Source organism: Danio aesculapii, chromosome 5, assembly GCF_903798145.1.
Source record: "Danio aesculapii chromosome 5, fDanAes4.1, whole genome shotgun sequence".
Taxonomy (NCBI): domain Eukaryota; kingdom Metazoa; phylum Chordata; class Actinopteri; order Cypriniformes; family Danionidae; genus Danio; species Danio aesculapii.
This window is the reverse complement of record NC_079439.1, coordinates 30731253-30749253: the sequence shown is the minus strand read 5'-3', so window position 1 is coordinate 30749253 and position 18001 is coordinate 30731253. Positions and strand designations below refer to the sequence as shown.

At 36.7% G+C, this 18001-nt stretch overlaps 1 protein-coding gene across 1 annotated transcript in view; it reads left to right on the top strand.

Annotated features, from left to right (window-relative positions):
• cacna1ba (calcium channel, voltage-dependent, N type, alpha 1B subunit, a) overlaps positions 1-18001 on the top strand; it is a 206702-nt gene that overhangs the window by 40974 nt on the left and 147727 nt on the right. Inside the window, exons 4-6 of the mRNA XM_056457880.1 lie at positions 10524-10615; positions 10773-10925; positions 11045-11232. Of these exons, the coding sequence (XP_056313855.1) occupies positions 10524-10615; positions 10773-10925; positions 11045-11232 (433 nt within the window). The remainder of the gene's footprint in view (positions 1-10523; positions 10616-10772; positions 10926-11044; positions 11233-18001) is intronic.

Sequence of the window (18001 nt, the reverse complement as noted above, 5' to 3'; positions counted from 1 at the left end):
ATTGAGTTTGAGACCTATGATCAAGAAAGTCTCATATGACCATTCCACAGATTTTTTGTCATTTCTGTGACTAAAGTCTTGCTCTATGTCCTGCAAAATGGTCTTGCAGGGATGGAGGGTGGTATTTAGATGTGGAATAAAAAAAAAAAGACTCCTCATTTGAAACTTGCATTTGAGACTGTGAGATATGTCTTTGAAACCTCTTCCTTAATTAAAAATCGTCAAGTACTACAGACTTTAATTTTATTTTGCCTGTATATTTATTTATGACTTTCAAAGTGCTGGTATTCATTGTTTTTTTTTAACTTACCAGTAATTTAACTTTTTTGTGATCTATCTCTTCAAGAATGCAACAGAATTCCTCTATATATTCAGCCACCGGTATAATGATTCCACTGATCTCTTCCTTATCTAATCTAATCTACCTCACAGGGGAATTGATAGCTCATCTGCACAGTGGGATCTGGAGGGTCATTACCGAGGGGTTATGGAATCCATTTGCAGATGTGCCATATGTTTTTATTATTGTTGTGATGCTGAGAGGTCTGATCTCTGACCGCTGAGAATGAACGAGAGAGAAAACACACTTAGATCAGTGACTGTATTCAACAAATGAAAAGGATTTCATGGTAAATTTCCATCTTCATAAGCATTTCCATTGTTTTTCCATGCCCCACACCCCTCAAATCACTTCATTACTTGTGCAAGAAAGCAATAATACGTCCCAGCTACAGACTTTGCAGAACAGCTCAATGAAAAACACAGATATAAGTGTTTGCTCTTTACTGTGCGCGGAAATTGTCACAAAATTGAAAAATTATCTCTCACCTCCACAGTACATATCTAGATTTCATCTGTTTACGGTGAAGTAGCACTGAGCAAATGCATTATTTATTCCTCTCTGAAGCCTGATGAATTATAAAACATGCTCGGTGCCAATTCTCTGAAACCGAACAGTCAACTGCATTAGATTAATTGCAAAAAAATGCTGCTCATGCTTTTTTTTTTTTTAGCTTACAATGCTTTTTTTGCTGATAATCTCCGATAACTGTTAAAACCCTCTCGTATTTGTGCGTCACTCATCAGTCTGAGAAAATTTGTGAAGTTTTGACTTGAATCTGAACTGTCCTCTGGTATCTGAGACCTTGTTCTGTCAGATCTTTTGTCTCTAACGGCAGAGCTTTTATGTTGTTTGGCCTAAGCAAACAGCGAGAAGCCACCTCACAGCTTTCTATTGGCTGGAGTAATAACCTGCCAGTCAACGTTCAGTCTAGATTAATGAATGACATCTTCGCTGTGCTAAAGCAAGGATGACTTTGACCCCTCGGCTTGGCTAATTTGTGTATAAATGCTTGTTTTATAGAGGATGCTGGCTAGATAGATGTTGGCACGGTTGGTTCAAGTAAAAAAGAAGCCAAGTTGCTGCTCTTGGAACTAGACTTGTGCTGATATTCAATGATACTGATATCACGGCCATCTCAAATTAGTGTGAATAATCATTTCTTATTAAATGTTAATTTTGTGTGTCTTTAATAATATTCAGATTGTTGAATTGGCAGTGTTTTTTTTTCAGACATTAATAGTTGCTCCTGCTAATCTGGCCTACAACATGCACATAAATATTAATTAAAAATGCTTTTTGTTACTATTTATAGGGCTTTTTTTGTTAACATTATCAAATACACTCACCCACCACTATATTAGGAACACCTGTCCAACTTCTTGTTAATGCAAATTTCTTATCAGCCAATCACATGGCAGCAACTCAGTTCATTTAGGCATGTAGACATGGTCAAGACAATCTGCTGCAATTCAAACAAAACATCAGAATGGTGAAGAAAGGTAATTTAAGTGACTTTGAACGTGATATAGTTGTTGGTGCCAGACGGGCTGGTCTGAGTATTTTCACGCACAACCATCTCTAGAGTTTACAGAGAATGGTCAGAAAAAGAGAAAATATTCAGTAAATGCCTTGTTGATGCCAGAGGAGAATGGCCAGACTGGTTCGAGCTGATAGAAAGGCAAGACTTACTCAAATATCCATTTGTTAAAACCGAGGAATGCAGAAGAGCATCTCTAAACTGGGCTACACCAGCAGAACACTACACCGGGTGCCACTCTTGTCAGCTAAGAAGAGGTAACTGAGGCTAAAATTTGCACAGACTCACCAAAATTTGACAATAGAAGATTGGAAAAACGTTGCCTGATCTGATGAGTCTTAATTTCTACTGCAACGTTCGGATGGTAGGGTCAGAATTTGGTGTCAACGCACCATTTCATAAAGTGCGAATCATCTCATACTGGTTTCTTGAACATGTCAATGACAATTTACTGTACTCAAATGGCCTCCACAGTCACCAGAACTCGATCCAATAGAGCCCCTTTGGGATGTGGTGGAATGGGAGATTTGCATCATGGATGTGCTGACAAATCTGCAGCGATTGCGTGATGCTATCATGTGGATATGAACCAAACACTTTGAGGAATCTTTCCAGAACCTTGTTGAATCTATGCCACAAAGGATTAAGGCAGCTGTAAAGGCAAAAGGGGTCCAACCCGGTACTAAGGTTTATCTAATAAAGTGGCCGGTGAGTGGATGCCTCCAGTTGTTAAAAATTGTTAATTTAACTAAACTCATAATCAAAATAACTAATAAAGATGGTTATTTCTCACTGTTGATTTTAATACATAACTGACATTTACTAATGGGACCTTAATGTTTTACTTATTGTACTTTAAACATTATTTTAGTGTTTACTCTGAATATGTATATACAATGAAGCAACACTTTTTTTATTATACTGTATATGTAAAGTTACCTTTACGACAGCTTGTGTCAGATACTGTCATACTGTTGTAATATAAGCTTCAGGAACTATTGCAACAAGAAAATTTGACAGCATCAGAAGCCTAGATCTTCATTTATTCTTCAAGTTGTTCTGCTGGCATAAAGGCAGTTGGAAGAGTCTTGCCTTTATTGCTTGTATTGTTTTTTTTATTGGTTGATTGTTCCTGTGCTGGGACATGAGCGCTGCAGTATAACTGCTGATGTCTTCAGCTCCATTAAGTAGCTAATCTCCCAGAAAGGGCTCATGTGTTTTTATGCCTGCTGGTGAAGATGTTACTAGCTTGAGATGTTTAGTATTGCATGTTACAGCTGTCTACTTGATTATTGCAATAGCTTGGTTTTTTGTGAAAACAACAAATATATTTTGCTTACATTAAAAAGTTTTCAATGCGTTTCTTTTTTTTCTTTCAGTTTTTTCTTACATTTCTTCTTTTGATGGAAGTTCTAAATTGTGTTTTTTTTTAATGAAAAAACAAATAGCATTTAACAATTAATTTAACAATTAACATTTTGTTTGTTGTATTTATTAATTTTTTTATTCAAACCAATCAAACTATTGGAGTGAATACACTCAAATTTAACAAAATACCACAGTTGAAGAATATTTAATGCAGTCTTGTTTACCTTCTGTAGGCTATGTACTGTTTTGAGAGTCTCTTTCAGTAAGCTGTGAAAGGTGTCTCGGTCAGGCTTTTTCCCACTCTGTTTGCATGGCTCTCTGTCTAATGTGGGGCAGAGGGTCTGAAAATATGCTGAATGAATGGAGACACAGCACTAACTTTAAAATAGTACTCAGTGCCGTCTAGGTGACGTCCTTCGGCCTATAATTAGTGCAGTAGCCTCTCAGATCTTTTGAAGACTGAGCAATGCCCTAAAGGCAGTGGATAAAACTTTAATGTGTTTTGGGTGCAGCTCTATAATGATTCGACCTTGCTCATGACTGGAGCAACAAGCTCTGAATGACATAAGAGATTTCTGCCTGAAAAAAGGAGAAAGTTATCTTTTAAAACATAAGAGACCAAAGAAGAGTGTCTTTCTGAGTGACTTGATAAAGACACACACAGTTATCAACATTTGAATTGGATCAAAACTAATTGAATTGTCCTAAAACTATTCACCCACATCCACAACAACATCTTGTCTTAAAAAATAACTGATTCATTTCAAATGATGACAGATGATGTAGAGCAGATAATACTATCTGTAGCCAGCCTGCTGTAAGGGGTGGTTATTTTTTCTCAAAAAGTGGACCTTTTTGCAGTTATTCGCCTCATTTTCTATTTACTTTTGAGATTTAAAAACTTCATTTTAGTAGCATTTCAAGCACTATTTTTAGCTGGATTAGCTTGTCGGATGGTCGTCATGACCAAACTTTTTAATGTAAAATATTTCCTGAAGAAAAAGATTAAACACTTACTTTTAAAATACATTACATCCAGGGCTTGACATTAAGGCCCAATCCCAATTCTATTTTTGTACCCCTACCCCTTCCCCTTGGCCATTACAACCGAGGGTTAAGGGGAAGGGCTTCAAAATTTACCCCTAAGAATTGGGAAAGCACTACAGCACCAGCACACGTCATCATATGTCATCGCGATCTCATGCTTCATATGAGATCAGACGATCATGACTGCTGTAGTTATTCCAGTTGTGCTATTTTTTGGTATTTATCTTCAGGAAATCACTGAAGGCATATATTATGTTATCCTAATTATGAATGTGGAAATTAGATCAAAACTATACTTTGTATTTACACAGTGGCCATATACATCTATTTAAACACAAAAATATATATATGTGTATATATATATATACATTATAGCAGACACTGTAAAGCTTATTCCACAGCCACTAGACATTACTGACAGGGTATTCGAGTGTCATCAAGTGTCAGAATGTTGTGGAACTGCTGTACAGGAGTTATTAATAGGGATTATAGATCGCGAAATTTAGCGGGGTTTTTTATCGTTTTTTTTTTTTTTAAAGCATGACGGTAAAACATGAACGCCGTTATGAATATATTAAAACATGTGTTTGTTTGTCGTAAAAATTTGTAATAATGACAAAAAATATAAATTTGTGGATCTCCTTACTTCCGGGTGTAACTATCCTACTGCTGTGGCTGGTGTATTCTGGGAAATTTTCTTACCCCTTGGTTTCGAGTGTGGTCCAGAAAAATCTTTGTTCGAAGGGCTATTCACCCCTACCCCTTAGCCCTACGCCTTCAAGCTAAAGGGAATTGGGATACCACTGCCGCTTGGCGTGCATGTGCAAAACGAGGGGTAGGGGTAAGGGAAAGGGCTAAGGGGTAGAATTGGGATTGGGCTTAACACCCGCCAACCCACCAAATGCGGGTAGATTTCAGCTCTGGTGGGTAAGACAGTCACTCTCACTAGCCACTTTGGCTGGTTGGAAATAATTTTTAAATGGTAGTTTTCTTAAAGCAGGGTTCGACAATAAGGATGGCCTAATGTTCATATAAATGTGATCTAAGTATCGAGAAGCAGCACGACTGACAATAATAGCTGTGTTCGCACGAGCAAAAGAAAGCAGCTGAATGCCGAATGAGAGCATGATCACTCAGGCGCACAGGTGACTGTTAAAAAGCGCGTGCTCTCCCGTTTACTTACGCATACAACCGTATGTAGAGGAAACGCAACTGGTGCGATCGGTTCTCTTTGAAATAGACTAGACAAAAAGCGATGCTTGTGTACCCACAGTCCTGCAGCTTGCAAGAGCTCAAGATTTAAAAAAAATATCCTTTTGTATCCTTTTATTAATTCTGATTTCAACTGTAGATAGACATACACTCAGCTAATATCGAAGAAGCTGAATATTTGTATTCACATGCATCTTCAGACTTAATCTGTTACTGCCATTTAGAGTATGTATTATAATCTTTATTTTCAGGATTTGCAGTTATGTTTAATATTTAACTATACATACATGACTTATTTAGGACTTTCAAATTAGTCCTGTTTAAATGTATTAAATATTAGATTGACAAGTATATTTTCATGTATATTGATTTGTAAATATATATATATATATATATATATATATATATATATATATATATATATATATATATATATATATATATATATATATATATGTATTGTAGTGAGATTTACATTTATATAAATATATATGTGAATAAAAATGTGTAAAAAATTATTATTATAAGTAGATTTTTTGTTATTTACTATTTGGATTATATGTTATACTGTAAATTCAAGATTTGTAACAATTAATGTATTTTCAGGGTGTACACTAGTCTTATACAGTTATGTATTCAGATTTAATGGTATTTTTAAGTATTTAAGATTACTGATTTACATTTGTTTACTATTTTAGTTAATTTTATTGTGTTTACATCATGCAGCTGTTCAGATTGTTCAGAACCATTCAGATTTAAGAAAGTGAATGCAATGAAACCATGTAGGATAGAAACCTGAATAGAATCAGTACTGTTTGCATGTAAACTTGCATTATGACAGTTAGTAAATACAGAGTCTTTTATTCACGCACAGCTGAGCTTGTTCTAGCATGTTCTCCATTCCCAGAGCTCTTAAATGGCAGCGTGCAAGTGCTTTACTCTAGCAGAGTATCATTTTACAGAGGACAGTGTTTTGGCTGAGCGCTGGATTTCCCTGGTGGATGTGTAAAGCGCTCTCATGTCTCAGTGTTGTCACAGGTTGAGTCGTTCACTCAGGTTCATTCAGGGCCTTACTGACAGCTAGTAAATCAGCAGAATTGCAGTGAAAACACTGAGGTGAATTGATACTATGATCTATAAGTAAGCCAGCTTTTTCACTGCTGTGTTCAATCAGTCTTTTTGAATCAGCAAGAACAAAAGAGAACCTCGAAGATGTGAGAGTAGAGATGGATTTTTCTGCTTTGAAATGTGATGATTTGTTAATAGTGTGATAATGATCTGATAATAAATGTGTAGTAGTCCAACGTGACTTATTTTCTCTGCCAGAACACAGAAGTAGATGACTGGCACAATTTACTGACTGCTCTGTTTGTTTAGCTACAGAACACAATGACATTGCAGGGTTTGTAAAGTTTTGACACACTCAAAAATGTTTAAACAACCTATTTAAAGTGAGATAACATGATTCTTAAGTTTTTTTTAGAACAACTTAATTGTTTTATTTTTTATCCACTCAACTAAAACTCTGGGTTACACACAAATCCTTCATGTTGTCTCAACACAAAGCAATTAACTTCATTATTTTTACAAAATTGAACATAAAACAATTAAGTTGTCCCAAAAAAACCTCAATAATTGTGTTGTTTCAAAGTAATTTTTTGAGAGAATTCAGCATAATTATTCACATTTACATATATTCAAATGGGGAGCATAAAATGCCAAATGTTGTTGATTTTTATTTTGCAATTCATTATGTAGTCTATAAAACTGAATATAGAGAAACGGACTCATAGGATCCTATCATACACCTGGCGCAATAAGGCGCAAGACATGTTTGGCATGATTTGCTGCTATTTTTAGCAATGCAACCCTAATTTTCACATTTTGCACCATGTTAAATAGCAAATCCATTTGCACCACTTTGTGGACTCATGGGTGTGCCGGTCTAAAAAGGAGGCGTGTTAAGGCACGTTGTTGGCTTGTTGCTATTTTGGAGAACTGAAATAGACCTCGACATTGACCATCTAAAAGCAGGTCTAAAGTCCAGCACAGAGCCCGTTATTTATGTGCCTATGTGGGTTCAAATGCTTACACATTGCTTAATACAAACAGGATGTACAATAACACACAAATATATTTACATAAGAAAAGAATTAAAGGATTATAATGTTACAAAAGTATTATTTTCTACATAAATATAAAAACCACTGCCTCCGTGCCTTTTTTTCCATCTCTTGGGCCTTTTTCAGTTAATTCATGACAATCTGTATCTGTATAATGTTATTATTATTGGCAGTATTATTTATTATATGCATATTTATATTTGTTTTAATAAAAACAAGTTTAGATTTGTCCACCTGTCAAGTTTTGGAGACGTATGCATTACAATAAGGGGTATAAGAATAGGACGTGTGTTTGGATATAACTCTTTGTTTTGACCACACTTTTTGTTATTACTGTTCATTTATTTGTTTGCTGGAAATTGAAGAACTGAATTTAGAAACAGTTTTGAAACAAATTAATTATTGTGCTCAACAAACTAAATTAATTATGTAGGCTAATGGATGTCTTCAGTGGAGTGCGTATAACACGATTTTCTTGTCCACGAAAGTCAAGGAGTAAAAGTAAAGAGAAAGACAAAGTAAAGAAGCCGAATGGAGGAGGCTCGGTCTTTATCCTCGCTCCGCAGATGCTCTGTTTAACTTTTGTTAATGTTATTGTTACTGTTACTTTTGTTACTATTTTCTCGCTAGTGAAGAGTTGAGGTTTTCCACTTACAAATTCCTTAATGTATATAGCAAATGCACCATGGTGCGACGGAACTGACTCTTAAAGGGAATGTGTGATTGGTTTAATGCACGTTATGCTCATAACACACCCATAACTCTTCAAGAGAGTAAACACAATCCTGTTAGACCATGCGCCGCGTCGCAAACTGCATTTTTCTGTCCTTAAAATAGCAAAAGTGAATTCGAACACACCCCTAATGCTTTTGCGCCATGCGCTTTAGACTTTGCGTCTAGATCATTAAAATAGAGCCCATAGATTTTCAATTAGGAGTCTTGATTGAATTTTATTTAAGTAATTACACAATGTACATTGATTACATTAACTTGATTGTTTTTACAAATTTAAGTGGATTGAACATAAAACTTTTATTAATTTGTCACAAAAAACTCACCTAAGTTTAATTAAGTTTGATGGAAAGTTTTAAGGAAAAATCTTTTTTTTTTTTGAGTGTAGGGAGTCTGGTTGATAAATGACCCAAAAAGTTGTTATTGTGTTAAATGTGAAAAGAAATAAGTTACAAATTACTATATATATTACAACAGAAAACAGCTATTTTAAAATATCAGAAAATATTACTGACCCCAAATCATATATCTAAGATTTATGCTGCCGTTTATGAAACCTGACAGCCTCTGAACGCTGAATGATTTTACTGTTTGGAACCATGAAGCCTTCGCATCCTGCAAAAAGACACTAGAATGATGAAAGAATTGTATTTTGGAGTGAACTATTCCAATAAGCTTGTCTTTTCTTTTCATATTTTTTTGCCCTGAGGAGACACAAAATGTAGCACAACTTGAGCAGTGCAAATGAGGTTCTAAACCGTGAGCAGTTTTTCTTCTTCTTCTTCTTCTGTTTTTAAATCTGTAGCCACTGACTGCAAGTATTAGTCTTTCTGCTTCCTTTCTTCCTGTCCACCAGCAAACATCCATCTGCCTTCAGCGTTTAGTGAACTGTCAGTGTGTCCTCATACCAGCTGCGAATCCAAGCTGTGCTTTGGGCCATAATTTGTTTGGGCAGTCCCTTTCAGTGAGGCCGGGCTCCTCCTTATGGTGTTTTTTTTATCCTGAAAATCAGAGCACAGCACACCACTAAGATATGAGCGAATGAAAGTGAACTGAGGATAGAGTGAACACTATTAATATATTAATGCAGACTGTCCTTGCCTCTCCCTTTCACCATGTGAAAGCCTGAGAAAAAAGAATGGACAGAGTTCTTAATCGTGTGTGAATGTGTGTGTGAGATGGAGAGAGAGAAACAGACAGGAGTACTATTATTGTGAGGCTGTTCTCTGGAGAACGGGGAAGATTTTTTTTCACATTTTATCAGGCTAACATTGAGGGGGAATGGACTTTAATCGTCTCACTGAAATATGCATGTTCAGAACAGTTCTGTTGGCCCTGTTGATTATAGCCATTTAGGGAGTGTAACTATACTCTTAAAATAAAGATTGTTTATTTAGCATCTACCTGTATGGTACCATGAAGAAGCAATTTAGATTTTTTAAAATGTTCCATACACTGTGAAAAAAGTCATATTTTTTAAAGTTTAAAAATCATTTTGAGAAATGTTTATTGAAGGGGTGGTCCAGTGCATATTTTAAGGCTTGGTTGTGTTTATAAAAAGCAAAGCAATGTTTGGTTTCTAAATGTCGTTTTAATTTAGAAGGTTTCATGTTCTCTTGTGAGAGAACCTCACTACAAATGACACTCTGAGGTTTTAAGCCCTTTTTTGTTGTCAATATATTTAAATTCATACTTTACATATTCGGGGTCGTACTTGCGTTTCAACATATTTGTTGCTATAATTAAATGACATTTCACATGTCAAATGGTACGATTGTTGCGTGTGCATTTCAAAATAAAAGTCCAGTATAAGCAAAATAAGTTAAAAATTAAACATTTGTTGTTTTTTTTGACCACACACTCTGCGACCCACACTCTGTTCGTGGGTCGCGACCCACCAGTTGAGAAACACTGCTCTGGATAATATTTGATGAACTGTTTAAATAGATTTATTAAACAAAGTATTGAACTTTGGAAACAAAGTGAAATCACAAAGTATAAAAAAGAATTCTAATTCCAATGTATTGCTGAATTTACAAAGAGTTATGAACGCAGAGTTTACATTTGAGGGTCTTTTACTATCAAAACATTTGAAACTTGAAACATAATGCATAGAAATTGAATTTCCATAAGCTGTAAAAATGATGTGTTTCCTCCACAGAATTCTAACCATAGTGGGGCCAGACTTTGATTTACGGACACTCAGGGCAGTGAGAGTCTTGCGGCCACTCAAACTCGTGTCTGGGATTCCCAGTAAGTCATATTACAAATATATTGATTGTGTCTTTTCTCTTTGTTTGTTATAGGCATAATTTAATAAATAGTTGGACCAGTCTTTGCATTCAGTTGACTGGCCATAATTGCTTTTTATGACATTACATACACTTTGTTCTATGTTCTGTGTTATAAGGTCTCCAAGTAGTTCTGAAGTCCATCATGAAAGCGATGGTTCCTCTGCTTCAGATCGGCCTTCTGCTCTTCTTTGCCATCCTCATGTTTGCCATTATCGGTCTAGACTTTTACATGGGCAAGTTTCACCGCACCTGCTTCAGAACCGATACTGGTATGTGATCTTCAGCATGCTAATGGTGCATGTGGTTAAAGTTTATTGTGTCTGTAAGCACTTATACACTTTTAAATTGCTGAGCTAGTTTACCTCTGACAGTAATGTTGTTCTATTAGGGGAACAGGTGGATGAATTTCCATGTGGGCTGGAATCGCCGGCCTGGACGTGTGAAAATGGCACTGAATGTAGGGAATACTGGATCGGGCCAAACTTCGGCATTACTAACTTTGACAACATCCTCTTCGCTGTGCTCACCGTCTTCCAGTGCATCACTATGGAAGGATGGGTGGACATCCTTTACAATGTGAGTCTAATACTTTTTTATAACTTGCTGCTTGATAATTAATATTATTTTCATTCAGCTGTTATGTGGGCTTCACTAGAAAAAAGATGATAATTAGTCAGTTTTACTGTAGTTAGTGTAGTTACTTTTGAGCTAACAGGCGTTGTTAGAAGCTTTCTGTTTAGTAGTTTTGTCTAAAAGTCAGCACTACCATTCAAAGGTTTGTGGTTATTAAGATTGTTCAATCAATCAATCAACGGATGGACGGATGGACGGATGGATGGATGGATGGATATATGGATGAATGGATGGATGGGTGGGTGGGTGGGTGGATGGATGGATGGATACAAGTTACGACAGAGACAGACAGACAAAGATTACGACAGGGATGGATGGATGGATAAAAATTGTGACAGACAGACAGACAGACAGACAGACAGACAGACAGACAGATAGGCTTGCCTTGACTTATATTGTGAGATTGATTGAGTGTGCTTCAGAATGGTAAAGTCTGGAGGGGATACAGCTGTGGATACACTCATCAATATGGCATAATCTTTATGACACTGTACAGCAGTAATATACATATATATATATATATATATATATATATATATATATAGTTTTACATTACTATGAGGGGGTTTAGAATTGGGGTGGAAGTAAGCATAATAAAATACAATTTAATGGGTAATTTAATAAATAATATTTGTAATACTCTGTATAGGCAGCATGGTGGGGTAATGGGTAGCACAATCGCCTCACAGCAAGAAGGTCGCTGGTTCAAGCCCCAGCAGGGTCAGTTGGCATTTCTATATGGAGTTTGCATGTTCTCCCCTTTTTCGCATTGGTTTACAAAAACATGTGGTATAGGTGAATTAGGAAAGCTAAATTGTCCATAGTGTATGTATGTGAATGAGTGTGTATGGATGTTTCCCAGTGATGGGTTGCAGCTGGAAGGACATCCGCTGCATAAAAAATATGCTGGATAAGTTAGCGGTTCATTCCGCTGTGGCGGCTCCAGATAAATAAAGAGACTAAGCCGAAAAGAGAATGATTGAATGAATACTCTGTAAAATAACTGTTTTTACATTAATATGATGATTTGGTTTAGGGTCGGGGAAGGAGTAGACGTTAATAAAACACAATTAATGGGTAATTTAATAAATAATATTAATAATTCTCATTAACTTCTGGCTGCAGCTGCGTTCCATCTAGCAACAACCTTTCAGATCGTCCATCAGGATTTTGGACACCACTACAAATTAATGCTCCCTCAATTAGTGTACTTTTTAAGGGTATGGGGGGAAGCTGGGTTTGGAAAAAGCCCTAGTAAGAGCTGGATTAGCTTGTTTATATGGGTTTGATTAGGGTTGGAGTTTGCACTTTTCAGGATGCCTGCCTTACAGGACCAAATGTGGTGACTCTTGCATAAGACAGTTCTTTCAAAAGATATATATTAAACCTTTCCAACCCAACCCTTTTTGAATGGTACTTTTCAACATGCATTCTCTTTCTCTTGTGGGAAAACGTTCCTTTCAAAAGAAAAATTTCAACATGGGAAATAAATCACTTGGGCTTTCTAACTTAGACAGGTACTGTAGAGACTATGTAAGTGACATCTCAATGTGCAGTCTACTTTTTTTATGAGAGGTTTATTCAAATAATGGCATGGCAGATCCAAGAAAGGTTGTGTTGATGATACTCAAATAGCATTTCCATCTGTCTAAAAGAAATATTGATTTCATGAATCAAAATGTCAAAAAACTGCAGCAAAATAATTTTAGTGATGAGTATGAGGTCTTCGCTAGATCTATTCTCAAAGTTGGAATGACATTATGTGACAGTTGGTTAATCTAGAATTAACAATCAGAGTGGGCGAAACGGTGGCTCAGTGGTTAGCACTGTTGCCTCACAGCAAGAAGGTCACTGGTTTGAGCCCTGGTTGGGTCAGTTGGCATGTCTGTGTGGAGTTTGCATGTTCTCACCGTGTTCACGTGGGTTTCCTCAGGGTCCTCCGGTTTCCCTCAGTCCAAACACATGCACTATAGGTAAATTGGGCAAGCTGAATTGTCTGTAGTGTATGTGTGTGAATGTGAGAGTGTATGAGTGTTTCCCAGCAGTGTGTTAACAGCTTGTATATCTCAGTGTTTCCCAACCCTGTTCCTGAAGACACGCCAACATTACACATTTTCAACCTCTTCCTAATCAAACACATCTGAATCCACTCATCAGAACATTAGAAGAGTCTCCAAAACCTGAATGAATGGGTCAGATAAGGGAGACATCCAAAATATGTTCTGTTGGTATGCCTCCAGGAACAGGGTTGGGAAACACTTGTATAGATCCCATGGACATCATCTCGAGGACACCAAAGTCTGCTTCACCATGGAGCTGAGGCAGTTCAACCAACTTGCCAATATACAGCACTATATCTATTTGTGAAGCGGTAGCTAACACGTTACTTTGAGCTATTAGTTATGCCCATGTCATTTACTTGCAAACACACAATTTGGTTTCCTTAGGGTCCTCGGGTTTCCCTCAGTCCAAACACATGCGCTATAGGTAAATTGGGCTAGCTGAATTGTCTGTAGTGTATGTGTGTGAATGCGAGAGTGTATGAGTGTTTCCCAGTAGTGGGTTGCAGCTGGAAGGGCATCCGCTGTGGAAAACATATGCTAGTTAAGTTGGTGGTTCATTCCACTGTGGCGACCCCTGATGAATAAAGGGACTAAGCCGAAGAAAAATTATGATTGAATGAATAACAATCACAGCCCAGAACGATTGGTTTAAGACAATGAATGGTCATAAGCTGCCAGTTGCAGTAATCTCTTTAGTTTTCAGCACAGTATCTGCACTGCTCTTCTCGAATCATCGTCTGAATGTCATATGAAATGCATGCTGTGCTTTAGTCTCTGATGTCTTTCTGCTGGTGATGCTGACCTGCTTTGAACTCTCTGTTCTCAGAAGTAGCTCTTCGCTGCTACAGTTATTCAGAATCAATGCCAGACATCCAGGTTAGACTCTGCCAATGCCCAATACAGCCAGACTTTTGATTCCCATTTTAAGTCTGGTCTACTTCTTATTCCTAGCATAGCAAGTGTCTGAGTGACATCTGGATAGGGTGATGCTTTTTTTTATGAAACATTAAGCATTAGTCATGGGAAAACTGGAATTGATGATACCACAAAAAACAGTGGCTCTTTCAAAAAAATGGTACAGGATGTCAGAGACAGCTTGTATATCTCAGTGTTTCCCAACCCTGTTCCTTAAGACACACCAACATTACACATTTTCAACCTCTTCCTAATCAAACACATCTGAATCAACTCATCAGCACATTAGAAGGGTGTCCAAACCTGAAATGAATGGGTCAGATAAGGGAGACATCCAAAAAATGTTCTGTTGGTGTGCCTCCAGGAACAGGGTTGGGAAACACTGGTATAGATCACATGGACATCATCTCGAGGACACCAATGTCTGCTTCACCATGGAGCTGAGGCAGATCAACCAACTTGCCAATCCACTGTACTATATCTATTTGTGAAGTGGTAGCTAACACATGTTATGAGCTATTAGATATGCCTGTGTCATTTACTTACACACACACACACACACACACACACACACACACACACACACACACACACACACACACACACACACACACACACACACACACACACACACACACACACACACACACACACACACACAGTCTTTTTCTCTTGCACGTGTTCCCTCTTACTGTCTGTTTCTCTTAGTCTGCCTATGACTTATTCAAAGCAGCAGATCTAACACTCAACTGACAAAAATGTGGTCAAATATTGTGCTGCAAAGAACAATACTAGTATTATCATGTCTATGGACTTGGAAAACGTCTTTAATGCACAACAATCAGTTGATTATCCCTTACCTATTATATTATTTTGGAATGACTTAAAAGGACACTGACGAGTAACGTAGACTAACCATGTTCTGTACACAACAATGTTCTGTACAGTTTACCTTTTTGAACGCCAGTCTCTGAATAAATACATACAGGTCGTAGACAAGATATATGTCAGTGTAATCTTCACTCTTTCAGGCCTGAGCACAACAGAGACCCTCCTACCAAATGTTTCCGATAAAATTCAGTAAGTTGACTACGTCCACCTAATGCGCTTGAAAATAAACAGTGGGCATGCTAAAGGGAGTGAGCGTTGCTTTGGGAAGGAGACATTTAGAGCAACGACAATTTGCATTTGCTTTTAATTTTATTCATCACACAGTATTACAGTCTTTATGAAATTAATATTATATGATCACAAATTATTACATAAATTATCTTTTGTTGAATAAATGCTTTGAAATGGGTATTTTTAAACGTCAGTTGTGGGTGCGATATGGCGCAACTCTCTGACAGAGAGAGCCTAAGAGACAGGATACAAATGCTGTTTGGATAATCTTTGTGCAGTGATGATGTTTATATTTATAAAAGGTCAGTCAGGTTAGTGTTAATTTGCATGAATTTAATGTTTTAATAGTTTAAATTGTCATGCTGTAATAAAATACACATGATATAAAAATTAAATGATTGTAAAGTTATATAATTTCAAACTTTAATAAAAAGTTAATAAATATACAGTAGCATTAACTTCAAGTTAAACACAATATTAATATATTCTGACGTTGGTTTTTAATAAGACTTAAAACAATGTCCATTTTTGCCAGTGATTTGACGTTATGCGCCCTGTACGAAACACTATTTTAATCGTGTACGTGTTAATACCTATCATCTTCCATACACATGTGTAGGTGGTACTTTTCCCATCTTTACTCAAAAACTTCTGGTCCAAAAGACATCAATCAAAATTTGGATTGTGCAATAGGTATTCACCCAGAGAATGATCACACAAGCATACTTATCTGGCTTTCAGTGACAGAGGAGTGGTCGTTTGAGTGCGCTGAATAGCAAAAAGTGTACGGAACATGGTTAGTCTACGTCAGTGTTTCCCAACCCTGTTCCTGGAGGCACACCTACAGTACATATTTTGGATGTCTCCCTTATTTGACCCATTCATTTCAGGCTTTGGGGTCTCTTCTAATGTTCTGAAGAGTAGATTAAGGTGTGTTTGATTAGGGAGAGGTTGAAAATGTGTACTGTTGGTGTGCCTTCAGGAACAGGGTTGGGAAACACTGGTCTACGTTACAGGAAATTCTAAAAGTTAAGCTTTTGCTTAAATAAATGACATCTTTAAAATAAAAAAAGCAGTTTTCTATTTATTTACATACAATATTTTTGTTTTTATTGCATTTTCTAGCAAACAAAATCAGCAATACTGAGCTCTTTGAAAAACAAATAACAACATTTGTGTGTTTATTCAAAGAATGGTTTTATTATTGAATGCACAGTGTACATTGTAATGTTCTTTTCTTAGAGTGTTAAAAGTTGTCTTTGTCAGGTAAGCAGTGAATTAAATGCTCGCTTCTTTTTTTGATCTATAGGGGGCTCTGGTTCATCTTCCTTACACCAGCATGAATAATCTCCATGTCTGGTTTTTTAATTACCTAGTGTCTTTCCTTCCTCTCACCAAGACCAAAAATATCATGATTAATCACGGTGTGCTATAAAGCTATTAGTGTGAATTTAGCCCTGTGGATCTGGAGGATATATAGAATCTGCGAGTGGTCTGCTATCCATCATGGACAGAGGGAATGTGAGTGCGTGTCTGACAAGCCAGGTAATATGAATAAAAGATGTTTAGGAAGTGTCAGAAAGGCTAACAAACGTGGGATGTTTTTGATTGAGATGTTGAGAAGAAGTCTCGTTTCTTGAAATTACTTTGAAGTCTTTTAGTTTGATGGCCTTTTGCTGTCTCACAAGATTGAGGTTATGTTTACCTGACATCCTTTTCAGCTAAAAACTGGAAGCATTTTCTGTTTTGGTAATAAAACACTGATATTACTCAATATTGCATTTGATGCTTATGACAAAAACATCCCTCTGGTAATGTTGCACACGTTGCTTTTATGAAATTGCTTACGTTAATCCTATTTTATATTAATTAAAAAAAGAAACATATACAGGTATTTTTTTGCCTTAGTGTTTGAATTTCAGACATCAGGTCAAATGTAAGTATTGTAACTTTGCATCAAATGTACATGTCATCATCTATTGTGAATCTTAAGCATAAACCTAAAAATGTACTTTTAAAATATACAAAATACACTTACCGGCCACTTTATTAGGTACACCTTACTAGTACTTGGTTGGACCCCCTTTTGCCTTCAGAACTCCCTTAATCATTTGTGGCATAGATTCAACAAGGTACAAAAAATATTCCTCAGAGATTTTGGACCATATCGACATGATAGCATAACACAGTTGCTGCAGATTAATCGGTTGCACATCCATGATGCTAATCTCCTGTTCTACCTTATAACAAAAGTGCTCCATTGGATTGAGGTCTGTTGACTGTGGAGACCATTTGAGTACAGTGAACTCATTGTCATGTTCAAGAACCAGTCTGAGATGATTTGCGCTTTATGACATTGGCGTTCCTCTCCAGCCCTGTCTACAAATGCTCTACTGATACTAAAATGAGAGCTAGTTGTCTTGTATGTGGAAAACTGCTTTTCCAGTAGTCAACAGAATGCCTAAAGTGGACCATCAAAATTAAATGTAACCCCAGATCTGCTTTGTGTGCTCAGCTTTCTCCTCAGATGTTACCGACAGCACATGCATCGGTTTAATTGAATGATAAAGCAAACATCTCTGGTCTTGAAGTGGTAAGCAGGATTCAGGATG